The 27,053-nt window shown below is 45.6% G+C and overlaps 1 protein-coding gene across 6 annotated transcripts in view; it reads left to right on the top strand.

Moving 5' to 3' along the window:
- Positions 1-12,995: 12,995 nt before the first annotated feature.
- Positions 12,996-27,053, top strand: part of KMT2C (lysine methyltransferase 2C) — a 189,072-nt gene continuing 175,014 nt past the window's right edge. For 5 of the 6 annotated variants that reach the window (XM_064703875.1, XM_064703877.1, XM_064703874.1 and 2 more), the window contains exon 1: positions 13,701-13,886. In XM_064703875.1, coding sequence (XP_064559945.1) covers positions 13,711-13,886 — 176 coding nt within the window. In that variant the 5' untranslated portion in view covers positions 13,701-13,710. Of the gene's footprint in view, positions 13,599-13,700; positions 13,887-27,053 lie in introns of those variants that run through there. The other variant, XM_064703871.1, reaches the window with a different exon arrangement.

Genomic DNA, 27,053 nt, shown 5'->3' with positions numbered 1-27,053 from the left:
TGCTACACCTGGTGCTAATATCACAGCAAAGAGGAATGATGGAAGTCCAGGTCATGAGTGCATGGGTAAAACAGCATTGAGAGGGATTCTAGTCCCCTGTGATGTGAAGAATACAGGATGTTTCTCATGGCTCTGATATTTACTGCCTGAGCAGAGAATACTGTATGGAGAATTTGCCAGTAAAGCTCCACAATCTCTGTGGAATGGGTTGTTTTAAGGCACTGCCTGCTGGATTTTTTATGCCTGAAAATTACCTCAATGAAAAATAATATAAAAAGTTACAAAGGTAAGTATAGTTAAACCTTTAATTATAATAAATTGCCTGTAATTAAGCCAAGTAATTAACGGATCACTATGTTTATAGATCAACAGACTGGCCAGATCAAGAATTCAGGTCAGTCTTTTATGATGCCAAAGTGGCAGCAGTGACAAAGTGGTCAGCTGTCCCTCCACTATTATAGGCAGTTTCCAAACCATGCTTTTATTGTTTGAAATGCTCCAGTTTGAGGGAATTATGCAGTCACCAGTCCTTCCAACCCCATGCAAAGAGTTGTCAGGGGCAGGTTCCTTGGTCACCCACCTGCTGCCTTTTGGTCTGACCTGTCACTGATCTGAGAGGGCCAGGGCAGCAGAGTGGCCAGAACAGGGAATACTCATTCCCTGAATTCAGAACAGGGAATACTCCTGCTCTACCATCATAGCCCTGGGATTTAAAGAAGGGAGCTAAGCCTGGTCCAAATGGTCAGTTTGCTTCAGCTGCTTAGCACGGCACCAGGGGTACAAGCAGAGTGCACAAATGAATCTCATGGTGACAAGCCAGAGGTTTTTATATTACATAATGCTGATATAATATATCTTCCACTCCTGAAACCAGCTCCAGATGCATCTGGGTGGGACTGAGTTCTTTAGCTCAGGGGTGATTATGTTGTTAATTGGAAGGAGAGACACAGCCCCTGTGTGAATCAAGAGGAGGTGTTGAGGGTCTGTAGTGTGGCCTTTGTCACAGCAGAAGGGATCCAGCCCAGTGCTATCCCAGCAGGTATATAACAAAATCAGAATATTCCACTTATTCCCCTCAAAAACATCAGAAACCCAGAAAATTCAAGACAAGTACGCAAAATTCAAAAATCCTAATAACATCAAGTTTGCTCTGATGTGATACATAACCACATGCAACTCACAAGCATGAGAGAATTTCATAGTTCATAGTCTGAATTTGGAAAAAAGACCCAACCAAACAACAAATTTAGAAGAGAAATTACTTTTAAAAACGTGTTTCAGTATATTTTTGTTCCACATACTGCTACAGGAACAGGGTTTGACCTGTTCATTCTCATGCAGGTGATTTGGCATTTGGTCTGATTTGATAGATTTCATCTTGCTACAAAACTCGAGTGCAGAGGTCAGAGAAGGAAATGCTTTGTCATCCCTGCCTGCTTTCGTGGGGGAGCATTGAGGTTTGCCTTCTGGATGTAAAATCTTACCACAGAGACAGAAAACAAGATTGGCTAACCACAATGACTTGACTCAAAGAATTAGCAGCTCTGACATAATGGAGGCATTCCTGAAAAATCTCAAGTCAGAGTTCTGCCCACTTTTGTGAATAAATAGCAATCAAAAAATGTAGGGCAATAAAACTCCATAGGCATCTCAGAATTTTATTTCAGCCAACATCAATCTTCCTTCCCTTCAGACAAGCTAAATTATACCGGTAAATCAGCGACATTAAATCAGTCAAACCAGCTGAATGCAAAAGCTGAGGGAACAGGCCAAATTTGAACTGTGTATACTGAGAGACAGAAAACTGCTCATAAAGTTAAATCTTAAATAAACATGAACCCTTAGAGGGGGTACTCAGGGAAAAGGAAAGACTGCAGTCCAAAACTTCTGAGAGGCCTCTGAATAAATATACAGGGGAGTGGGAAATGGACTTGGGTTTCTCTGTGCAGCTTATGGAGCCAGAGCTGTAGAGGAGTTAAATAAGACTTACCAAAAGGACAGGACTAGAGGCACAGCCTGGCAGGGCTAACCACCAGGAGCACTCCCAGTCTGGTGCATTCTGTAGCTGACACTGCTGGGATGATGCTGATGGAGGCACAGGATCCAGCGTGCTCCAATCATCTGCACAAAGTAGGACACAGCCCCTCTCCAGGGACTCCTGCATGTCACTGCAGTGGTGAGGACGTGACATCCCTGCCTTTCCAGCTCAGCCCCTTCCTGCAGGGACATCTCTGCCTTTCCAGCAGGACCCTTCCTGCAGGGACATCCCTGCCTTTCCAGCTCAGCCCCTTCCTGCAGAGACATCCCTGCCTGTCCAGGATCCCTGCCTCAGGACCTTTCCTGCAGGGACATCCCTGCCTTTCCAGCTCAGCCCCTTCCTGCAGGGACATCCCTGCCTTTCCAGCTCAGGACCCTTCCTGCAGGGACATCCCTGCCTTTCCAGCTCAGCATCCTTCCTGCAGGGATGGAGATGGGGACGTGCTGGCTGCCAAGTCACCAATGTGGCAGTGAAACCTCCCTGTTGGTTTAAGTTGGTTTGTGTGGAAGATACAGGACCAGGAGCTGCTGAGCTCCAGGGCAGAGTGTGTTTGGTTCTGCTGATCATACAAGAGGGAAAGCTCAGTAATGGAACCTCCATTAGCTGAAGTACCCATGGAAATGGTGACCACACTGTGCAGGATCATTCCTCAAACCCTGTGAGACTCCAGAGGTACAGGCTCTCTTTTCACCAAGGCCAAGGATGTGTCTTACATCACCCACATCTCTCCCACAGCTCCCAAATCACACAGGACACAGGGTTTGAATGCTCCAATACAACATTCTTCAAGCTTGCCACATCTGTAGGAACAGGATGGCTCAGTGCTTTGTAGGTGCCCTGGAACAACCTTTCTTCAGAGCAAATGTTGGGGAAACTCTAATGAAAGAACACTCATACACATCCAGACAGCAGAAACCAGTAAGAAAAATCCTGATTTTCTCCTCCTGTATTGCAGATCAGCTCCAGGAGGCATTTTGCTGTTCCATCCAGTGAGGCAGCTGTGGCTGGGATCTGCCATCCCCATACAACGATTTTGAGTGAGGTTTTCTCAAGGAGTGCCCAGAGATGGAAAACTGAACTTGCCTTAAAGCAGAGCTCACATCAGATCTCCCTCTGCTCGACTCCTATTGAGCAAGGGACATCTGAACTTGTGTGCAGAAAGCAGCTGCAAAACAAGGCAGAAAGGGGCTAGAATGACTTGAGATTACTCATCACTTGGGATTCCTTTGATTTCCTCTCACACTATGAAACAGCAGAGGTGGAACAGGTCTAGTAGATCAGTGAATGCATCTTACTTGAAGAACAGGATTAATATCTTCCCACAGCCATCCACAATGAAGAATTCTTCAGTTGCCAAAATAATTCTGTGCTGAACAGAGGAATCCACAGGTGGGAAGCAGTTCTCAGTGAATTTGCTTTCTGGGTACTTAATAACTGCACATATTCAACAGCATCATTCTCTGAAACAAACAAGAGCATTTTTTCTGTGGTGCCCTCCTGCCTGCTGGCCAAAAGGATCAGAATCCCCAGTTCTGTTCCTAAAGGCTGGATCCACACTACCAACTGGTGGGTTGATCCTTGCCAAGACATTTTTAGAGGAATTATAAAAATCCCTCATACAGAGGGGAATTATATGCAGTACTTAGGCAAAACAGGCATTCCATTTATAAATATAATTACTTCTGCTATTCTATCAAGAAAAAGAATGTAGTAGTGAGGGATACAACAGAGAAAATTATTTATGTGTTGACACTTGACAATATAAATAGAAAACAGATCTGGCTGGAACTAAGTGGGAAATGAAAAAAACATGAGAAAATATGTAACTGAGATTACCAGTTGGGGGGATAATTTATGACCACTCGTAGTGCATTCTTTCCAATGGAAGTGCAGTCCCTCATTTTGCTTTATGTTTGGACTGTAATTATGTGTGCACTTAATTAGCAACAAATGCACGAGCTTACTTTGTGATTTTGGCAAATTATCTTCTTTCGACTGAGGCCCTGAACACTCCAAAGCAGGCACTGCTCTGCTGTGCAAAGGAGGGAACAGAAGATGGCTTGGACATAGTCCCTGTGCTTTAGTGAGCTGGAGCACAGGTTGGGGAAGAAAGGAGTGAGAGTGCCATTCACACTCACAAGCAGTGACTGGATGAAATATTAGGGATGGAATATTAGGGATGAAATATTAGGGATCACACCTTAGGGATGATTCTGCCCCCACCTCTTGAATTCATGCTCATTTTGTTCAGGCTGCTTGTCTGGGTTTGTTCATTACTGCACGTCTTCTGCTTTAGATTTGGGAAGAATATTTTTCTCCAGCATCTTCATTCTTAATATTAGTGATTTATCACATATGGTGCACTATATTTTTACAAAGCTGTGAGATACCATGGTGATTAACACCATATGAGAACCTAAATAGAAGGGAACAGGATAACAGAAATGTCCTCCCAGCAGACACAGGGCTTTGGCTTGTTTTTAGAGACAGTATCTCAGCTGCATGATTTTACTCTGTACATAAGAATTTTAGGACTTCCATAATAGAAAACTGTACTTTCCTTGACAATGTTGCAGAGAGAACAAAAAACCTCATGTTTAATTTCCCTCTAGCCTTTAACTAGGATTTTCAGATCAATCTGGAAAGATTGATTATTCTAACTCTTTTGATCATACAGATTTATTACTTTGATTTAAGAAGGCAGGAGAAAAAAAATGTAAGAACCACAAGTATTACCCTTTGTGTTTATACATGTACGTAGATGAATTCTGGTAGGAATTTCTGGTAGGAAAATATCCCAGCTTCACACAGCCTTGCAAACGTGTCCTGCCAATGTTGCAGTCCCCACACAAAATCTATGCACTGAATTGACATGGTAATGAGAAACTAATCACATTTTACTTACCCAAACAAACACTGTGAAATCTTGGAGACACTGAAGGCTGCCTGAAATGAACATATCAGTGCTGGGCATGGCACAGCCCTGCTCTGTCCTCACCCACCTGGATTAGGGCTGCCACTGGGAGAGCCTTCCCCCTGCACCACTGGATCCAAAGCAAGGATTTTACTGGAGTGTGGCAGCCAGCAAAAAAGGGAAATTGTCTCTGGGCATGGGATAAACCAGAAAGACAGCCTGGGGATGCTGGAAAGTGTCAGGGTGAATCCCCTGTGGTACAAACGTGCTGGACATGAACTTTGGGTTCCCATGGCAGACAGGCAAAAGTGTGGGGAAGCCAAAGAGGTGGCTGCAGGCTGGGCATCCCTGGGTACTGCTTGATCCCCAGAGCCAGGGTTGGCTGATCCTGCAGGAGTGCCAGGAGGGCTGCAAGGAGCGCGGGGAGATGAGCATGAGCAGCTCCACACGCATCTTCCCCCCGAGCCGCACAGCACAGGTTAAATTAAAAAATGCACTGGGGAAAAGGTTGTTTCTCTAAAACTGGTCACTAGCAGCCAGGCCCCCAGGGACGCTCTCCTTGCCTAAGGATGAAATGGGATTATGATGGTAATGTTTGCTGCACTGTAATTAAGGTGGTGTCAGGACTTTCATTTAAAAGTGTGTTTTTTGTTGAGGGACTACGGCTTGTAGAAAATTTTTGCTTGAGGCTGAAATATTACATGGTTCTCAGCCAGAAAACACATGCACAACCTTTATTATATATGTAATTCAGATCTTTAGTCTTGGCTGTGAAGGCTCTGCTATTGTTTCCATAGGGGTACGTAGCTAATTGGTTTAAAAATTTAGTTATTAAAGTGAAGGGCTGAATTCTGTTCTGGAACCCATGTATGGGACAGGTCTCCATTAACTGTCTGCAATTAACTCCAAAAAGCAAAGGCCAAATGCTGCCCTCCTTGCTCAGACACACAATGTTATTGAAGTAAACAGCTGGAAACAGGATTGGGGACCTGTGTCCAGGTGTTTACCTCACTGCAGCCCAAGGCCTCTCCCACACTGTAACAACCCTACTGAACATGGGGCACAGATTATTTCCTTGCAAAACTGGCAATCTATGGAAAGCTTATTTCCAGAAACAGAATTTAAATTCCTATGATAACAGTATCATAGCACCCAGGATCTTAGAGAAGAAACCACAACCTCTGTGCACGGGGTTCTGTGCAAAACACAGAATAAAAACCCAATATATGATTGCACACCAACAAATCCTTTCCCCCATTTCATGGCCAGGTTTGTATTATTTCTGTTAAGTAATCTGAGTGTAACACACCACTCCTGCAAACAGCAAACACTGCTCAGACATTTATTTAACTTTCTGCATGATAAAGTCCCAACTCCACAGCAATCTATTGTCTCTCCCCAGAGGTGCACACAAAGGGGTCAGCTGCTGCCCTGGGTTCTTGCTGCTGGCTCTGGGGTTTTTCCATCTCTCTGCACTGTTTGGCACGTACTGCCTTCAGGTATTAATTTGATTTTCCTCAAGCTATTAGCATTCTACCTTTTTGGATTAAAAGCCCCATGTAATTAACAGTATGTCACAAAATATAATTTCTCTGCTGCTCACCACCACATAGATAAATAAAAGAATACTAAAGTTTATAAAATTATGGTTTCATAAATGTGTAAACCAGACATGAATTCACAAAGAATGGAACCGAAGTTCCTAAGTAACTTGTAGATATTTATGTGACTTCACAGGGATGCTAAAAAAAATAGCACAGTTCATTGTTTCTTCTAAGAAAAAGTTATATAAATTGCAAGTTTGGGAAGAATTTAAGCATTTCTGCAAATGTTTCAAGACAGAACAAACTTTAATCAGGAGGTAGTTGTCTTCAGTGAACCTATTTATGCATTTAGTTACTTATCTGCCTAATTTAGCATCCCCAGGATCATGGCCTCAGTTTGGAATAACTTAATGAATTTCAGTAGAGTGCCTCAGCTACCACTTGTAAAAATAAGATGATTCAAATGCAAATAAGTGCAAACATGTGCAAAACTAACATTCCTAATAGACAAAGCTTCTCCATATAGGAAGGTATTATTAATGCTACTACCAGAGGTAGGCAAGCATAATTCTTCATGTGGACAAACTCACTCTGAGTATCTTTTTTTTTTTATTTCACTTAAATAAATTAAAGAAATTGGACTTAATCTAAAAAAAAAAGAAGAAGAAAAAAGCCAGAAATGCCAGGATGAGTGAGTCTGCATGAGGGTTATACTACAACCACTGGTTTAAAATTCACACTCTGGCGTGCACAAAAAGAACATTTTTTTATGAAGATAAAAGCCTCCACGTGTAATAACTCGATATATAGACAAGCCCTAGGGGCTTGCATCTTGAGCACTTAACATTTTTGGCCTCATCTTAATGGATAAAAAAGGTGTGTTTCTCAGTCACATTAGCCCAGTCAAAGGAGCTTAATATGATGAAAAGGCCTTAGGGTTTGGTGAGGCTGAGGTGCAAAGGTGTGAGGCAGCACATCCATCACAGCCTGGGCACTGCTGCCTTCAGCACACTCTGAGAGGGCAGGGGCAGCAGGGATGGGAACTGGGATGGGGAGCAGGAGAGATGGGGAACAGCAGGGATGGGGAAAGGCAGGGATGGAGAGTAGGGAAAGATGGGGAGCTCACAGGGATGGGGAACAGGAGGGATGGACAGCAGGCAGGGATGGGGAGCAGGAGGGATAGGGAGCTGGCAGGGATGGGGAACAAGGAAGGATGGAGAGCACGTAAGGATGGGAACTGGCAGGGATGAGAACAGGCAGGGATGGGGAAAGGCAGGGATGGGGAACAGGAGGGATGGGGAGCAGGGAGGGATGGACAGCAGGCAGGGATGGGAACTGGCAGGGATAGGGAGCAGGGAGGGATGGGAGGCAAGAAAGGATGGGGAACAGGAGGGATGGGGAGCAGGGAGGGATGGGGAGCTCACAGAGATGGAGAACAGGCAACGATGGGGAGCAGGGAAGGATGGGGGAGCATGCAAAGATGGGGAACAGGGAAGGATGGGAAGCTCACAGGGAGGGGGAGCAGGCAGGGATGGGGAGCAGGGAAGGATGGAGCAGTAAGGGATGGGAAAACAGCAGGATGGAACAGGAGGAGGAGAGCTGGCAGGAATGGGGAGCAGTGAGGGATGGGGAGCTCACAGGGATTAGGAGCAAGGAAGGATGGGGAGCAGGGAGGGATGGGGAGGTCACAGGGACAGGGAGCTGGCAGGGATGGGGAACAGGCAAGGATGGGGAGCAGGAGGGATGGGGAGCAGGGAAATTGGGGAAGAGGCAGGGATGGGGAACAGGCAAGGATGGGGAGCAGGGAGGGATGGAAGCTCACAGGAAGGGGGAGCAGGGAAGGATGGGGAACAGGCAAGGATGGGGAGCTTACATGGATGGGGAACAGGCAGGGATGGGAAGCTCACAGGGAGGTGGAGCAGGCAGGGATGGGGAGCAGGCAGGGATGGAGAAAGGCAGGGATGGGGAGCCTGGCCTGTGTCAGCCCCACGTTCCTACAAACTCTGGATCCATTTGTGTGGGGTGCAGCTGCTGTCCAACAGAAGTCAGGATATTTCACAGAGGGGAGCAGGTGAGAAAACATCAACCAGAATGAAATGTTTTCTCCTCGTGGGCTGTGAATGCCTCCAAAGAGAGCAGTGAGATGGATTCTAGGCAAACTGGACCTCCACTATGTGCACTGCTCCAGAGCCCCTGGTACTCTGGGATTCTCCAGCTGTCTGGGAATGCTGCTCAGCGTGAGAAGTGAGGCTTTTCCCCACCATGGCAGCAAAAAGCATCCCCCCAAACTGCTGGGAAAGTCCCCAGTGCTCAAGGAAGGGTGTGTGTGTCTCATACCCACTGCCCGGGCTGGGCTGCTGCCTGAAGTGAGGCAGATCCACAAGATGACAAGCAAGCAAAACTGATGAAAAGAAGAAACAAACATTTCAAGTTTTAAACTAGGCTTCCACAACACATTGGTTAGCATACGACAATTAGCATATGCTAACATTTTTTGTAGCTCAGCCAAGTTTAGTACAAATTAACCAGAAGTCACGTATTTGTATGATGTAATCCTGATTTTGTCACTTGATTTAGGCTTTGTCTAGAAGTCTTTTAAATTATCTCGGTCTTGGTTTTTTATTACTGAAAAAAAATCCAGTAATTTGGCTATTTCTGGACTGCTTGGGTGAATATAAATGCAGATGTAAAACAAATATCACAGGCAGCTGATGTGGTTGCTGCACTCAGCTGCCCCTGCACCTTCATCCTGAAGTTTGCTACAAGGAGAACCAGATGGGATGTGCAGCAGCACCAAACTGTCTGCACTTTTCAGAGCAGCACACTGAAGTAAGCAGATGCTGAACACAGTCAATTATCAATTTAGCACAGGGTAAGACAAAGTGGTTCAATATACTGAACATTTGAAATGTTAGCATGATGCTGATGTAGCTTAAATGCAGCTTTTGTGATAACTTGGATGTTTCTGCAAGGGGAACATGAGTGCAAAGAAGACAAAAATTAAACTTTTATTTGGTTCATGTAGAATGATGGATGATCATTAAACTGGCAGAGTTCTGGATAAATGTCATAAACCAGAAAGTATCTGGATCCCATTCCTGATATAATCCAGAATAATTTTCTTATTATTTATGTTCCATACACCACTTTAGTTGTATAAAGACAAAATTATATTTACATTCCAGTTGTCATTTTCCTTTAATTGTAACAGAATAATTTTCCCTAACTAGCTGATTTGAGACAACATCCTGTCTTCAGCTTCTTCTGTTATGAAAGTATTTGTTATTAAGCACATTGGGACAATTTAGGATGTTTTGAAGTTAAAACCACTTGCATGCCTTGTTTAATCAGAACTGCAAGGATCTCACTTACATTTCAGAAACAATTCCAAAACTACAGAAATGTTTATTTTAAGGGAAGCTAGAATGTAAAATTCCAGTTGAAAGTTTCAACCCTGCCTGCCCATGAAAGTTTAAAAAAAACCAGGTGTGTCAGCTCACCTGAGTTAGTTTACAATGAACTAGAGGATCTCTTAACATTCAGTAAAGCAGACAACCTGTTCATTCAATATTATATATTTGCTCCAAAAGCGTGTGTTTTCCAGACAGCGAAAATTTATAATAGGTGGTTAGTGTGGCCAAGGTATAAACGTAAAAATTTTCCTGACAGAACTGTTCAAATATCCTGAATCAACAGAGCACTCCCACGCTGGATTTATGTGTGGTGACACGTCTCCCAGCTCGTCCCTCTGCCTGCTCCGAGTGACAGCAAATAGAGTTTGCTACAATTCCATCTCCGCCTCAGGTTCCTGCTCTCCAGCCTCTCTCAGTCCCGCTCAGCTCTTCACACCTTTGATTGCCACGGCAGTGGCTGCAGCCCTTCACAGCACAGACCTGCCCAGCTGTGTTTGGACATGTAAGGAGATAAGGCACAGCAGCAGAACTCATGGGCTACGTCCCTAATTCTCTCCTGTGCTAGACCACACTACACCAGTGTTGACTTAGTCCTGTCTCCACTCCTGTTTTATATTGTGGTAGATACATATACACATAATTAATGTATTAACAAAGACAAAAAGAGAAAAAAAAATTGAATTACACGTTTTTGTATAAGACACACATCCCAAAGCTCAACCACTGGAGGTGATCTAAAGGTATTAAAAACGTTTCCATGGGGGGACTGGATGAACAAGACAGGGACAAGTGAACCCAGAGATTTCTGGGATCTGCCCTGGGATGTGGCAGCTATTCCCCCCACACCAAGCAGTTGATGAGAGCCCACGGTGTGCTCACATGTCGCAGCTCCAATCAATTTGCACGCGCAGAGTGGCTCTGACACGTCCGAGGCTCTCCCAGGCCGTGGCGCATGAGCGCTGGCTCGGCTCCCGCACAGCCAGCCTGTCAGGAGATGGCCATTTGTGTCAGCAGACCAGATGGCAACCTGGCACCTCCAGCAAATGCCACACCAGCCATCCCACTGGGCAGAGGCAGTGGCCTTTTCCTTCCCTCTCCCTGCCCTTTTTCTCTCTACTCCACCCAAGCCTGGGCCTGTGTAGCATTAAATGTTTTCAGTTAAATTACACTCACTTGTCTGAGTTAACAAAATTTGAAGGCATTTTCTTCTGTCAGACAGCATGTAAACACATTAAGATCCCGTATCTAAAACTGTATGAGCAGTATACCCATGCTGTCATTTACAGACTTCATAACACAAACATTTTACTCAGGATGTATTTTTTTTATTTGGCATAAATGAGTACATCTTCAGTGAGAGGGCCAAGAAAGCCATACCAACAATCCAGCTGCTCTCCTTGCATGGTTGAACAATAGGGATGGCTCCATATAATTTTATATATGTAAGTGGAGACAAATGTGTTACTTTCTAATGTATTTCATACATTATATGAAAATGTCACAAAGGTCTATTTAATTACTCGGAAACCTAGAAAAGGAATCAACAAAGGTTTTGTTATGAAAAGGTTCTGAACAAAACAGGCCAGCAAAAGTCCTATTTGCCACAGCATACCATTTAATTTTGTATTCTGACGCTGACAAATGAAAAATTGGGGAAGGAAAAGCAGTGTAAAAGTCTGGATTGCTTTGTGTTTATTTTTACTTTAAAAAAAATAGCGACTAACATCAGCCCTCCTTCCCTCTTTGTACCTGAGTGATACCCCAGGCCATTTTATCAACTGGGATTCAAACAGAAACCCAAAGGCCACGGGTAACACGCTCCCGGGCTGTGTTCAGTCGCACCCTTGGGGCTATCGCTCCCCACCACGTCTGCAAGTCCGGCGAAGTTCTCGAACCCGCCCGCCAAGCGCGAGTCAGCGCGCCGCTCCTCCGTCCGTGCGCGCCGCTTCGTGATTCAGCATCCGCGCCCCGACCCCGCTCCCTCCGCTGCGGCCCCGGCAGGGAGGGAAGGAGGGAGAGCCGGCCGGGCTGGGGCCCCGCGGGGGCGGTCAGGGGTGCCCTTGGGGCGGGGGCCCCGGGCCGGCGGCCGCGCTCCGCTGGAGCCGCTCCCGCCGCGGGCAGCGGAGCGCGTTGGGGCAGCGCCCGGAGGAAAGTCCGGGGGCGCGGCCGCTTCCTCGCCCCGTGGCCGGACTTTTCTCCGGCTGCGCGGCCGCGGCGCTCCCCCGCCTCCCCTCGGAGCCCGAGTCCCCGCTGGCCTCCGGGACACGTTAAATCCCGTGTAATGAGGCTTAACCCCGCCCCGCAGCCGGGCGGGCAGGCAGCCAGCCAGCCGGGCCCCTGCCCGGGGAGCCCCCCCCGCCCCGAGCGCCCGCAGCTGTTCCAGCCGGAGCCGCTGGAAAGCGGCCACGCTCCCCAGACTTTGTCTCCCTCGCACACAGCGCTGAACTCTGCTCCCTCCCTCTTTCCCATCCCCCGGGGCGCCCGCGGCTCCCCCCGCCTGCACCGCCCCGAGCCGCAGACGCGCGGCGGGGGGAAGGGGAGCGCTCCCGCCGCCGGGCTCCGGCCGCCTCCCCGGGGGCTGCGCGGGGCTCGGGGGGAGCGAGCGCCGCCGGGGCGGGCACCGAGCGCTGCCCCCGGAGCCGCGTCCTGCGGAGCGCAGCCCGTGTGCGGGGAGCGGCCGCTCGCAGCCAGGAGGGGCTTTTCCTTTTCCACGGGGAAATAAATAAAAAGAAATAACGAGGGCGGGGAGAGGGTGGGGGAGCGCTGGGGCAGCGGCCGGGGCGCGGTGCGGGGTGCGGTGCGCGGAGCTCCCCGTGGCGCCGCGTCCCGTCCGGGCCCCGCTCCGCGGTTTCCCCGCAGCCCGGCGCGGCCCCAGCCCAGCCCGTGAGGTCGGCGAGGCGGCGGATGGGTGTCTGCGCCGGGGGACGGGCGGTGGGCGGGCGGGGCAGGCGCAGTGTGGGGCCGCGGCAGGGGAGGAGGAGGAGGGCGGTCGGTCGCTGTGTCTATGTGTCGCACTGGCGGGGGGGAAGGGAGTCGGGGAGGCGGGGGTTACACACCAGGGCAGCGCCGGGATCCCTTCTCCACCCCGCGGGGAGGGGGCAGGGCGCCGCCTCCTCCTCCCCCTTCCTCCTCCCCCTTTTTCACCCTTCCTCCTCCTTCTTTCCCCAAAGTTAAACTTCCTGCTCCCGGCCCGGCTGGGAAGGGGACGCGGAGCCCGGCCGGACTCAGCCCCTCGACACACACAACAGCTGGAGCTGTCAAAACTTCCTCCGCTCGGCCTCGGCCCCCGCCGCCTCCGCCGCCGCCGCCCGCTCCTCCTCCGCCCCCGGGGGCTCTGCGCGGGGGGAGGGCGCAGGGCCAGGGTACAATGAAGCGGCGGCCGCCGCAGCCGGGCAGCGCAGCAGCCGGAGCCGCCGCCAGCGCCCGGGGCCTCTGAGCGGGGGCGCCCAGCGGCGGGACCAGCCGCGTCTCTGTCGCTCGCTCTCTTCACCTCCCCCAGCCCCGAGAGACCCCGCCGAGCCCGGGGAGGCTGTTATTGTGTGTGAGACCCTTCCTTCCGTCCTCTGCGCTTTCTCTTCGCCCCCCCCTCCCCTCCTCCTCCTGCTCTCCCCATGCTGCTCCCCCTGCTACCTGTGCTGGTCGGCGGCGGCTGAGGCCAGCGATGCGAGGCGGAGGTGGAGGAGGCGGAGGTGAGGAGGAGAGGAGCCGCGGGAGCAGGAGGAGCATCGGGATCCCCATCACCATCCTCATCTTCATCCTCATCATCATCATCCATGTGTCTCTCTCGTCCTGCTGACTAGGATGTCAACGGAGGACAAGAGTCTGGTGGTGGCGGTGGTGGAGCCGCCTCAGCAGCAGCAGCAGCCCCCCGAGCCTGGAGCTCCCCCCCCAGCAGCAGCAGCAGCAGCCACAGACAAAAGACCTAGGGGCCGGCCTCGCAAAGATGGCGCTTCCCCTTTCCAGAGAGCCAGAAAGAAGTAAGTTCAGCGTTTGTGTGTGCGAGGCAGAGAGGGGCCGGGGCAGGCGGCCAGGCGCAGGCAGAGCTGTCAGTGGAGACTCGCTACTCGTCGCCCCCTCCCTCTGCCTAATGCCATTTTGAGAAGGGCCCTTCTTTCTTCTCCTCTCCCCTTTGCACTTTCCCCTCCTCCTCCTCCTTTTTCACCTTTGTCTTCCTCCGCCTGCTCTCCCTTTTCCACTTTTCTTTCATCATCCTATTCCTTTCTTCCCCTCCTTCTTCGGAGTTTCTCTTTAGCTCTTCCCCCTCCACCCTCTTCCTCCTTTTCCCCTCGCCTTTGCACCTTCCCCCTTCTTTTTGGGTCCGTTCCTTTCCAGGACGCTCGGCTGCCTTCAGCGTCGCCTGGGTACTCCCTGTGCGCTGCCGGTAGTTCCTCGTCGCTTTCCCTCGCTATGCCCCCCCCCTTCCCCTCCTCTTTTTGGGAAGGAAAACACGGTTCTCGGCGGGTGGCGGCGAGGACACCCCCGCACCCCCCGCGCACACGCAGAGTTGAGGCAGGAGTTTCTCGGCGGCGCGGGGGGAGCTGTCAGCGGCCGCCGCACGGAGGGGACGCGCCGGCGGGACGGTGCCGAAGCACAACAAACACACGGAGGGAGGGGGCGGAGGATGGCGGGGGGAGCCCGTTCCCGGCCGCTGGCAGCTCTCCCTTGGCCGCGGCCTCTCCCCGCCGGGGGCGCGGGCGCTCGCTCGCCTCAGCGCCCCCCCCGCCCCGCCGGGCGCTCCTCAGGGGCCGCCCCGCTCCCGCAGCCTCGGGCGGGGATCCCGCCGCGCCGGCCCGGGCCGGGCCGGGCAGCGCTGCCCGCGGACGGAGCGGGGGTGGCCGCGCTGCCGCTGCCCGGGGTGCGGGGCCGGGCTGCCCTCGGGGAGAGGCCCCGGGAAGCGCCGCTGCCGCGCTGGCTCCGTTCCCCGCGGGTTATTTTTGAGTAGGATGGAGCTTGCCATGGCATAGCTGATGGCAGCGGTAATAGGGCAAAGCTGGGCGGCACGTTTGGCCAAGGAACGTCGGGAGGTGACCAAAGCGGCCCCTGCGCTGTGCGCTCTGTCCCAGCCTCGGGGTTCAGAGGCTGTTCCCTTTGTTTTGGGGGACGCGCTCGGTTTTGTCACTGCCGTGTTTGTCCTGGCGCTTCCCTGAACGCCCACCCCAAACATCGCTGCCGATTCCCGTGCCGGAATCATTTCGGCTGGAAAAGACTTTTAAGGTCAAGCCCGACCATAAGGTCACAGTGGAAGTCCACAACAGGACAAGCGATTCTGCTGGGCAGGACCTGACCACATGCGAAGACCACGCAGCTTTTATTTGCGTTTGTTTTTACAAACACATAAGTATCCCAGGATAGAACTACCATTAGTTTGGGATACGCGATTTTTTTTGTTGGTGTCATTGATGAAAGTTTGCCTGCCAAGGTTTTCATGTCCCCTCTGGTTTTGGGGAAGGTATGTTGTTTACAGCTCCATCTTTTCATTATCTTTTGTATTTTCCCGATAGAATTTTTAATATAGCGGTCGTTGAAAGTAGTTGGCAAACGTACACGTGGTGAAGTTCTTGCGTTCATCTCCTTTATGCTTAGCTTTACATACTTTGGTTTTATTTTTACTTACAGAATCCAAGGAAACCTTTGAATGTTTTATTTTGAGGGTGTTTTTTCTGAAGAAAAATGCAAATTCACCTGAAATGTACCAGTCTGCCCAAAAAACCTAAATAGTGTTGCGTGTGAAAATTGACATATCTTGTTAGGCCAGTTTGAGATTGTGTATGCACTCTTGAGGGAAAAAAGTGTGTGTTAAAGAGGTAATTCCTGGCCTTCAGTTAGGCTTTTGGTGTCATGGGAATGTTGTTGGCTAGGTTTAGGAAGAAATAAAATATTCCTGTAAAATACGAGCTTATGCTGACATGATTATAAATGTTTGTGTGAAAGTGGGAATTTAAATTAGCTGAGACAAAAATTAAAATGAATCAATACTCTTTTTGTTCACACTCTGATTGTTCCTGGCTGGTGTGGTGCTCCCTGTTCTTCTGCAAACATCTTTCTCCAAATCCTATACTTCTGGTAAAGGCATTATGACATGGTTCATAAATGCTTTTGAAGCTAGGGTTTTGTAAAAAAATGCTATTTTCTAACCTGCACAACATAGGTGTAGACTGGTGGTTTGTAGTTGCATCCATTTTGGGAAGAAAATGGTTTTATTTTCTAAGTTTTCCTATTTACAAAATACAGATTACAACTAGCCTAGCAAATACAGAAATGAGACAACTGAAACTATTTTCTATTTTTTCCTTCAGAATGCTTGGTCCTGTCTTCCTTTTCACTTCTGTGCTTTCCAGTTGGATTAATGTGCCTCATGTAAACCAGATAAAAGAGCATATGTCAGACCATTTTCTGTACTGTAATCACATGTCTAAATCACTATTAGCCAGTCAAATTGTTCAACTGCTTTATCCCATTATAGGAAATGTTCCACTGAATGTTCAGTCTAAGTGCAGTCTAAGTAATGATAAAATGAAGAGCCCTGCATTAAACTGGCAAAGCCAGAATGGAATAATTCCTCAGCTATGGATGCCTCCATTAAACAGCAGTGCCATATTGGAGAGTGCTTTTGGTTGGTACTTTACCTTCTTTGAAGGCCATGTTTTTAAGCAAATTTGATGAGTTTAAGCAGACAGATGGAAAACTGCCTTGAATCTGCTCCTGTGAGATGCTGGGGATTCTCAGCCCTTCCCAGGAGCAGGCTGATGTTAAGGGAGCAGAGGATCCTTCAGCAGGACAGGGCTTGCCCACATCTCACTCTGCATTTTGCCTGGTTATCAGTAAAAACTCCACTGGTGCTGTGGACACAGACAAGAACAGGGAACAGTGGAGGCTTCCTGTAGGTGAAAAACTGGGAATCAGTGTCATCAGTACCTGGAGAGAGGTGCAGATGGTGGAGTGTGCTGCTAGAACAGCCTTTTATCCTTGTTTGAAGGATGTAGCTTCATGTGGCACTGTCAGGAGAGTTGATCTTAGGTGAACAGTTCATTTTTATTATTTATATTGTAATTGTGCCTAGAGGCCAGGGCACCATTACACTACACGCAGTACAAATGCATAAGCAAAGGTTGCTCCTGCACAAACAATTTCTTAATTTGAATGTAAAGATAAGGCAGCATGTAAATGTAAGAAATGTATTGGGAAAGCACAAGGGAGCTGTGAGAATGCTGTGAGCAAAAGAACATGCAGGAAGGAGTTCAAGTGCCCTGGCTATCTCAGCATCGGGGAGTGATTCACAGGCATCCAACTTGGAGGGTATATTTAAAGCAGGGTGGCATTGTCACCCTGAGGATTTTCACAGAAAGCTGCTGTCCTGCCAGGCCAACACTCCTGTTTTCTTCCTTACATTTTGACAAGGGGATATCTGTACAGAGCAGCAACTGAAATTTAAGAGGTGGAGCAAGAACAGGCCATGCAGAGCCTTGAAATTTAGAGCAAGGAGGTTGTTCATGCTATGGTGCATCAGGAAGAATACAGAGAACTGAAATCAAAGTAGTGAATGAAGAAAATATTTTTATAGGATTGCCTTAAAAGGTAGAATGACTGAATTTATGAAAGTTGAAAAAAGATATAAAGTTGCATTACTAAAGCTGGGACGTGATGGAGAAGAAAGAAGCTTTCAGATGCATGGTTAAAAGAATTCTTGCTAGAATTGTAGAGGAAACATGGAAATTAGGTGCCACCTCACTGTATGGCCTGAAATCTTGGGAACTTAACTCTTGCTTGCATTATACCTCAAGTTCCAGGGTAGGGACCTGAAGGATAGAAATGTGGTTGGAAAGAAGTTCTAGAGGAAGAGTTTCGTTTTGACTGTGTATGAACAGCTGGTTGTTCATCAAAATGTATTACAATAGTATTGTACAGGGCCAGTAAACATTTTTGTAATAAATTTTAAGTGGCAGAGCTTTCTTAATCTCTACAGGTTACAAGCAGCACAAACAGATGCAGATTCTTAGCAAAATTAGCAAAGTCTCATTGATTGTGACCCTTTATAGATCAGTGTCTAAGCTCACTTTAAACTATTTTCAGCATCCATGAGATCTTGATGTATGCTATCAGTTATTTTTGCAAATGTCTGTAGTTTAAAGCATAATATAATAATGGTTTCAAAATTGTGGAGAACATTTTGTGCATCCTTTTTAATTACTCATGTTTTAATTTCCATAGTAGTTTTTCATTATTTTGGCCAATGTAAGCTGCAGAAGATTTTCAAAGGCCATTGATTTCACATGTGCAGATGGGTTAAGGTCTGAGGACCCTTAAGCATAAGTATTTCTGCCAGGAAATTATTATTTGAGATTTTTTTATCATCACTTTAGTTGCATTTGCATTAGGGTAGGCCAATATTTAAAGATACCTACTCTCATTTCAAAAGAAGCTTGAAGTGTTGGATGGAGCTTTATAGCTCAGCTGTGTTTCTTTAGTTCATCACACACCTTCTGTGTGATACTTGTGTCTTTACTTGCCTGCCCTTTTCTCAATTCAAAATTTAACATTTGCAAATGTAAGATGTATGTTGTGTTGTAGAATAAAAATGTTCCTAAACAAGATCACAGTCAGGGGAGGTGATCCCTGCCTGGCAGGACTGAGGTTTTTTGATGGACAAGCTTTGTACAGCTGTTGCGCAGTGAAGGGTTAATGTATTAAAGCAAACACTGGCCTCTACAAGCCACGTGTATCAAACTGCTTGGCCAAAAGCCAGAAGGCACATAGTGGAACACAGAGTGAGGAGGAGATGAGGTGTGAGGATTGAAGTTGGCTCTTTGCAGAACAGGGCTGAGCTTTGTGCCATTTTCTTCAGCAGCCCATGTTCTGTGACTTCCTCCACCGTATTTGAATTACCAAGCAATTCCCCAGCTGCTGTATGGATTTTTTGCACAGGAGCCTGGCTCACAGTGCTCAGGAGATGAATGATATCTGTATTAATCTTCAGATTTTTCAGTTCTTGAAAATTGCTTGTGTGATTAATACGGTTTATAGAATTGTTTTACCACAAAATTATTAAAATACAGATTTATGTAGAGTCTTTACTCGTGTCTTAAGGGTGAGTGAAGTTAAGCTGAATGCTGGAAATAGATGTAATTCTGTCTGTTTCCCCAGTTTGAAACAGACTTGCTCTGAAGGACTCTTCAAGACTCTTTTTTTTTAACATTTCAGTTGTTAGTTTCTCTATGTTTGTATTTAATGATCCACTGAACTTCTGTAGCACTTGTCATGGGAGGACTTCCAAGAGCTGTCAGACAGATCATTGTGATGGCTGGCTGAAATCTCAGCATATTGGTCACCAGGAATGTCTTGCCCAGTCCCTTGGTTGCTGCTCTGAGCCATCTACACACCAGACATCTCTTCATCCTGTGTGCAGTGACACTGGAGACTTTTCCCAGCTTAAAACAGTAAAAACAGTTCCATTTTCTTGGCTTTGCTTGTGGATTATTTTTTCTAGTTAGCATGTTAACTCCTACTAACTTCTTGTCATTGTTCTTTCATAAGATAAGTAATTGGAAATGGACATTTCTATTCTTTGTCATCATTTCAGCTCAGAGATGGTTTTTCAAGGCAGTTGGCTTGCTGAGAATAGGTGAACTCTGCCTTTCTCAGGCTGGAGTTGTTTTTAACTCCTTGCATCTCAGCAATACTGGAGGAGTAGCAGGGTTATGTATCACCAGGGAAAATAGAATTTCCTTATCCACCACTAATGATCACTCCCTTACTCTGTGTTGTTATACACTAATGCTGTGAAATTAACTTTTCGATAAATGCTGTCATAGGCACACTAAAATGTTATTAATTGGCAAATAATTAGGTGACTGACAATCCCAGGAAATATTGAAAGCTTTTCTCCTATGTTTAATATATTTGATCACCAGTTCTTAAAATCTGCATGGTTCATATAGTTAGGATAAATACAGGGGAACAAGATTTTGCTACTTTTTTGCTTGTAACTTGTACTTTTGGTAACTTGTACTGAATTCTGCATTTTTTGTTCTTTTTTTTTCCCCACCACTGGAAGGATGGCACTAGACAGTGCTGTTCATGCCATGCCTCTGTTAGTCAAAATAACTTTGGGCACTTGTTTCATAGAACTACCCTAAGTTCTTCTAACAGCACTGGTGCTTTTGAAAGCAGGTGAGATAAAGCAACAAAACCCTTAAAACCTAGAATATTTATTACTTAAAGAGACATAGGCTGTGAGTGTGTGGAGTGCATCAGGTGGTTATTTTCCCCAAACACCATAAATCTTCAGCTGGTTCTGGCAGCCAAAAGGAGCAGCAGCTCTGCCCTCCCTCTGCTACCAGCTGTTTGTTCTCTCCCCTGTGCTGACCCAGGAGCTGGGCTGGGAAACTGAGCTGGGCCAGGGCTAACCTGGCAAAGAAACGTGTTTGTGATAGCACGAGGGAGGAGGAGGAGGCCAGAGCAAGGGCCAGGCTGCTGGAGGAGGCAGAGCTGCAGCTCCTGCCAAGGGGCAGCCTTGGCTCCCTGAAATTTGGGGGATTTTGGTTTCCAGGCTGACTCCTGTGGGCTTTCCAATAGAGGAGGGAATATTCAGGAGATGGAGGTTTTACAGGCTGGTTCTTTGGCTGTTCAAAAAGGAATGGTGATGTTGAGAGGGTTCTTCACAGCATATAGATAGAGGAGTTGTTCTCTCATCTTCCTTGCTCAGACATTGGCATTGATTAAATGAAGAATTTCAGTTCTCACTTTGATGCTGGGAATCATTCTTGAATTGAGTGTTTAAAGCACCCTCCAGAACAATGTAAGTAAAATATTTTATGTTAACAATAATTTCTGGTATCCTTGAAGCTCCTTCCTACAAGTATATCAATATATAGGCATTATAATGAAATCAAATGAGGTCTTGCTTCTTTCAGAATACTTTTGCCTATAGCATTTTTTGGAAAGTATTTTTACTGAATCACACATGCACCCAATCCTGTTGCCAGCCATTCCGATATACATTTATAATTACTAATTTTCAGTGCTGTATTTATCAACATTCTAATTGCTCTCCTTGAAGAAACTGCTGGAAGCACTATCAAAGTAGGATGTTTCCACCCAGACTTTTGGCATTGGGTAGGGGGAGGGAAAAAGAGGACTTTTTCCCTTCTACTGAGTTATTACTGAAAATAAAGTCTTGCCAAAACTAGTTTTAATGAGGCTCTCAGGAAAAAAAAAATCAGCTTTAGAAAAAAATACCAGTTTTTTACTTTGTCTATTATATATTTGTATTCCTTGGAGCATGTGCAATTGAGTCAGTTGTATGGCACAGTAAGATAAAAGGGATTTTTGGTAGTGAGGATGTGGTTCAAATGTGCAGGCTCTGCCCCTGAACATTTACTGACATCTGAGGTGGCTCTTAGTGATGTGAGTCTGGAAGCTGCAGCTAATCCAGAATGACTTCTGGAGCATCCCAGAGTTCGTGGAACCTGGATGTTCCAGTAATGGTGTCTTACCCTGCTCTGTCTGGCAGTGCAGGCTGTCTGCAGTGTTCTTAGGGCTCAAGAGAACAAGGATGGCTCCATATTGCTGCTAATAAAGAGAGGAGTAATTCTCTCTTAAAATTTGGGAGATTTATTAGTAAGCCATTTCATAAACTCAGAGTGTGAATTATTCAGGGTTCTTTTACCTGAAGCGTGAAGTTCAAAAGCACAATGAAATTATTTTAATAAAAGGAATATTTTAGTTTTCGTGTATCAGCAGAGATAAATGGAACTCTATGGCCAAAAAAGACTTGAGGGTGATCTTGCTCATCCCTCTGTGTGTTGTGTATCTGTTCCATTTCTGACAAATGGTTCTCTGACTTGTTTTTGAAGTATTTAGTGAATGCAGTTCCCCTGTACCTCTAGGCAATTGGTTTCAGTAACTAATTTTGTGTAGTATAAAATAAATATTCTTTACTGCTGATTAAGCCACTTTTGTCTTGTATTACTCATAGCTAAGACTCCACAGCTGAAATGGAGAACAATTTTTATACAAAACTTTTTCAGGTGATTTTCTCCTTTGTTCTGCACTGAACCAGCTTAACCTCTTTAGCAACATAATATTGATCTAACTGATTTATCCTTCAAAAGATTGCTAGTCTTTATTAAGTTTCTCTTGGTTGATATGAGCCACTTCTCAATTTATCAGAAGGATTTTTGTTAAGATCTTGTAATCAAAAATACTTGCAGCCCCTGCCCTGTCTTGTATGTAACTCTCCTGTGTGTGTCAATGTCCTCATGCAGGTCCTGGAGGAAGGGACTTTTTTGCAATGTTCATCCACATAGATTGAAAAGAATTTGCAAAGAAAAACCCTCTGGGTGCCATAGCTCATTGTTGCCAGCCTCTCTTAGGGCATTTTTACCAGGACTGTATTAGGGAAGATGATTGCTCATGGCTTAGAGATTACTTCTGTTTCTTAAGCATTGTGTGAAATTCTTCCAGTCCTGCTGACTTGAATTTCTCTGATTATTTAGTCTAGCAACAAAATCAGTTTCTAGTATTAGCTACAATAAATCTGTTTTATGAAGGCTAAAATACTGAAAATGGCATTTGAGTCTGTTTTGTTATCCATTTGTTCTTTCTAAACACTGTTTGTACAGACTTTTGTGTTTTACTTCTTACTTCTAAAATATTTCTGAAACTTTGTTTGCCTTTTATACTGCACAGTGGTAATACTGCATGCTGTGCTTTTATCTCTTCTGATTTTTATCCCTGACAGTTTATGCTGTTCCTTTATATTCATTAAAATGCCCTTGTTTCCATTCCTAATATGATTCTTTCTAGTTTCAGACCCTTATTACTGGCTGCTTTTATGCAGCCTGTATTGTTCATATACATTTCCTATCTCTCCCCTGCTTTGGAATACTTTGCCATTGTGCACATTCCAGTACAATAACTGCCAGTCCTCCTTTAAATTTTAGTCTCAGGAGATTCTAGCAACAAGTTCAAAGAGTTTGTTGAAATTTGCTTTTCTTCTTTCAGCTAATTGAAGATAAAAACTTGCTCTCCCTCTCTGCTGCTCTCGCTTTCCCCCTTCCTTGGCACAGCGAGTGCTTCTCGTTACCACTTCCAGCCAAATCACTGTACACATTGAGATGTTTAAAATGGAGCCTGCCCTAATAGAGTGAAGTGTGAAGTAACTGCTCTTCTGGCACCCTCAACTTTGTGAAACAGTTGTCCTCAGCGTTTTCACAAACATGTTGGGCTGTTTGTTCTGATATTTTGGTTTTCTTTTAGACGTATGGATGATGAAGGCCTCGTCTTACCCTCTGAGATACGTGCTCTGAAAACTTCTGCTAGCTGATTCCAAAGCCTCAGCAGCTTCCTCAGATTTTTCTCTCCCAGCCTCCCCAGTTCCTTTTTCCCTAGTTCCCATTCTCTGTTGCTTATGTGTTTGTTTCACCTCCAGCTTTTTTCCTTGCAATAAAAGCAAGTGACTGTTTTTTCTTACCGTGGCCCACTGAACTGGATGAGACTAGAACTTAGAAATGGGCCAGATGCTTTTCATTGTGAAGGAAAGCTTGGAAAAGGGAATTTTGAAATAAAAACAACTGATCATTTCAGGTTCCTTAATTTTTTCCATTTCTAATTGTGCTAATTTGTGGCTGTGCTAGTGTTCTGTATGGATGAGGGGCATGGCTGTAGCCAGCAATAGGGTTCTGGCACATGAAGCACTCAGCTCCTTGTCCATGGCTGTGAAAAACCCAGCTGGGAATGTTTGGAGTTGCTGGACACTGTTGTCCCCAGCGTTGTCTCTGCTGTCACAAGGTTCCAGTGGTTCTCACCCAGTTCTGACCATTTTGCCAAACAGTTCCCAAGGTTTCCTGTGGTCCCCACACTGTTCCCAGCATAGTTTGTGTGGGGCTGCTTTGTGTGGGAGTTTGGGAATGAGATAGTGTGGATGGAAGCTGTCCTGTGCTTGTCAGCCTCAAGGCCACCACCACCAACTGTGTTTTATGTACTGGTATAACCATAACTGGATTTGTTTTGTTGGTGGTGTTCTGTCAAGGAGGAATTCAATCAAACTGATAGAATTCTCATCAGTTTCACTCTCAGCCTCCTGGGCAAACAGTGTGCCACAGTTAATGTTCTCTAACCCACAGGGATGTGAGTTTAGGAGGAGCAGCTCACTGCAGAATTGCTCTAGAGGGAGCAGAGGGGATGGGATGTACAAGGCATGAGGCTCTGGGAAATGCTGGATTTCAGTGCCACTTCAGGCTTCTCACAAACAATGTTTCCTGGTTCATGTTTTGAGTAATTAACCTTGCATCAGGCATCCTGGTAGAGATCTGTACAAAGGAAAGTGCCAAACACATTCGGCAGGAGTTCTAATTTAGATTTCTGCCTGTGTCTTCCAGAAACCCTTTAGGAGAGAACTGCGCCCAGAAATGGGAGGGTAACTCAAGAAATAAATGATCTGTAAGCAAAATTATTTAAAGAAATAATCTCTGAGCTCTTTCATGTAGCACTGAGAGCTGGCTCATGTCTGGCTATGCTGTTGTCTCTTTCTTTAATGGAATGGCAGAGTATTCTTTGTCTTGTGGTGTGCTGTGAATGGCTTGGAAATACATCAATTTCAAATATATTAGTTGGTAAAGAATAATCTAAAAGCTTGGTAAACTCACATTTCATGTGCTCTTTATGTGGTCTTCTCAGACAAGGATACATTGGTGGAGCAGAACAGAGGAAGCACTGTTGGTTGTGAACCTACTTTATGGACAAGCAGAAAATCTTGATCTCAAGGCTTGTTAACCAGATGCTGTCAGTGGGGGTTTTAAATTACTGATAATGTAAATAAATATTTGTTTAAGAATATTTTCTGCTTACTTTTTTTTTTTTTTTAATTCATGTGTCTCTTTTCATTTTACTTGCTTTGGACTGTCTTGATAGAAAAGAAATAACCAGTTTTTACATTGTTAACTTGGCCATGTTATTTTAAAGGCTTTTTTAGACCACTGAGAGTTTCTTGTCTATACTTAGTTAACATGCTCACACTTAGAAAACGTGAAGTCATAATTGTCTTGGACATGTTTAAACTTGAGTTGAAGCTTGGGCTCTCAGCTATTCCATATCTTGTCAGATGCACTGTGTTCCTCGTGTGGCTAGAATTTGGAAAAGTATTGTGATAGACATTTAGCTGGCTTTTATCTAAAGACTATGAATATTGTTCAGTTAAGTTGTTAAATATTTCTGGGGGTTTTTTCTCTCTCTCTTTTTTTTTTTTTTTTTTTTTGTCCCCTAGTGTGTAGCCTGAACTGAACCTGGGGAATTTATATATTTATATCTGCATGGATGTGACCACATCATGTGGTGTGGGAGCATATTCCATAACAGCTATTAGTAATGGGCCTTGGGGACAGGGCAGGGGCTGAATTCTAGCTCCTGTAGTCATGCCACCTAGGTTTCTTTTATAGGAGCATTTGATGGTCTAGTTTCTGTCTGAATTGTTTTCTTTCAAAACTTGAATAATTATATTTATTTTACTGTTCTAAAGGAGCTTACTGATGAAAGAAGGAAGTGTTTTTAAATTCTGCAGAGGTCCTTATGCTTACTCAGAAGAGTGAAGTAGTTATCTCTGAAATGCAATTCAATAGACTGGGGTCTATTGGGCAGGGGCTGTCTAATAGGAAATACTAAACAAAGGTGTTTAGGTGTGATTTATGTTGTCTGAGTATCACCTTTATGCCCTGATCTGTGTTGTCTGTACCTGGCAAAACTAATTGCAAATAGGGTCCCCCCACTGGATTTCAGCACTGTGTGTAATTACACAGCTATGTAAACAAGGAATTGAACTTCAAAATATTTTTAAACCGTTTTGGAAACTGACTCTGACCTGCTTTGAGGAGGAGCTGGGAGCTGACCTTTGAGGTCTTTTTCAACCTGAGTGACTCTGTGATCCTTTTCCATGAGCATCCCTTCTGATGGTGATGTCCATTATTTCTGTGGTACCCATAGCTTTTACACAGTGAAGGATGTGTGATAACTTTTATTTCCTAGATGGTGTTTTCCTGTATTGTTTATGGAAAGAAAATAGTTTACTCAATCTCTTTGTTTCATTGTCTGTGTTTCTTATTTCCTTTGTCACTTGATATTTGCTTTATCTCTTAATCTGTGTGATTCCACATATACTAAATAAATTATTATTTCCTTACACATTGGGATTGTTTTTTTCAGAAATGGTGTCACCTGGCATTCCAGATTTTCTTTTTAAAAAGTACATTTAAAAGTTTATCTGCTAGAAAAGGGTCAGGCTATTTTGATTATGTTAAAGCAAATATGTCAGAATTTATATTCTCATTGGATTTTCATCATGCACTGTTGAAAACTGTTTTGTCCTGCCTGTGCTAGCAGCTAACAATGCATGTCACTAGCAATGAGTCATTTTCTGATGGCCTGGGAGTGCTCAGGTATTTCTGTTTTCTGCCTCTTCTCTTGCATCTTCTTTTGAACTTGTGGTTTTTAATCTGTATTGTTTTTTAGTCCTCTCTGTATTTATTTGCTCATCTCTTTATTTTTTTGCTGGGGATAAAGCAAATTTTCATCAGGATCTCTAGTGACAGGACAAGAGGGAATGGCTTCAAACTGTCAGGGAGCAGGTTTAGATTAGATGTTAGGAAAAATTCTTTGCTGTGAGGGTGGTGAGGCTCTGGAACAGCTTGACCAGAGAAGCTGTGGCTGCCCCATCCCTGAAAGTGTTCCTGGCCAGGCTGGATGGGGCTTGGAGCAACCTGGGATAGGGGAAGGTGTCCCTGTCCATGGCAGAGAGAAATTGGAAATTACATTTGCCACACCTTGCCAGTCAAAACCATGAGAAAAGACAGAATGTGGTGCTTTCTTATAGAAAGCAATTTTAATTACCTGACTTACATTGCTGTTCAATTTCTGTTTCTAAAAGCAAGCTTGCTAGAGATGGTATCCTAGATGTAATGGTTTTTAATTGAATTTATCACAATATGTTAATGTGGGTATGCAGTTAATTCACATGTTTCTTGGCTGTGTGACATGCTGCCAACCTGTCTTTGGGTCTAGATATGATCTGGTTCATGCTCACAAGAAGAGAGAGCTGGAAAGAGGAAATAGACTGTTTGGAACTGGTTTGGAACAGTTTTTCATTTCATTTTTTT

This window comes from Zonotrichia leucophrys, chromosome 2 (genome assembly GCF_028769735.1).
Source record: "Zonotrichia leucophrys gambelii isolate GWCS_2022_RI chromosome 2, RI_Zleu_2.0, whole genome shotgun sequence".
Lineage (NCBI taxonomy): Eukaryota > Metazoa > Chordata > Aves > Passeriformes > Passerellidae > Zonotrichia > Zonotrichia leucophrys.
The sequence above is the reverse complement of the archived record's forward strand: the minus strand, read 5'-3'. Positions and strand labels throughout refer to the sequence as shown.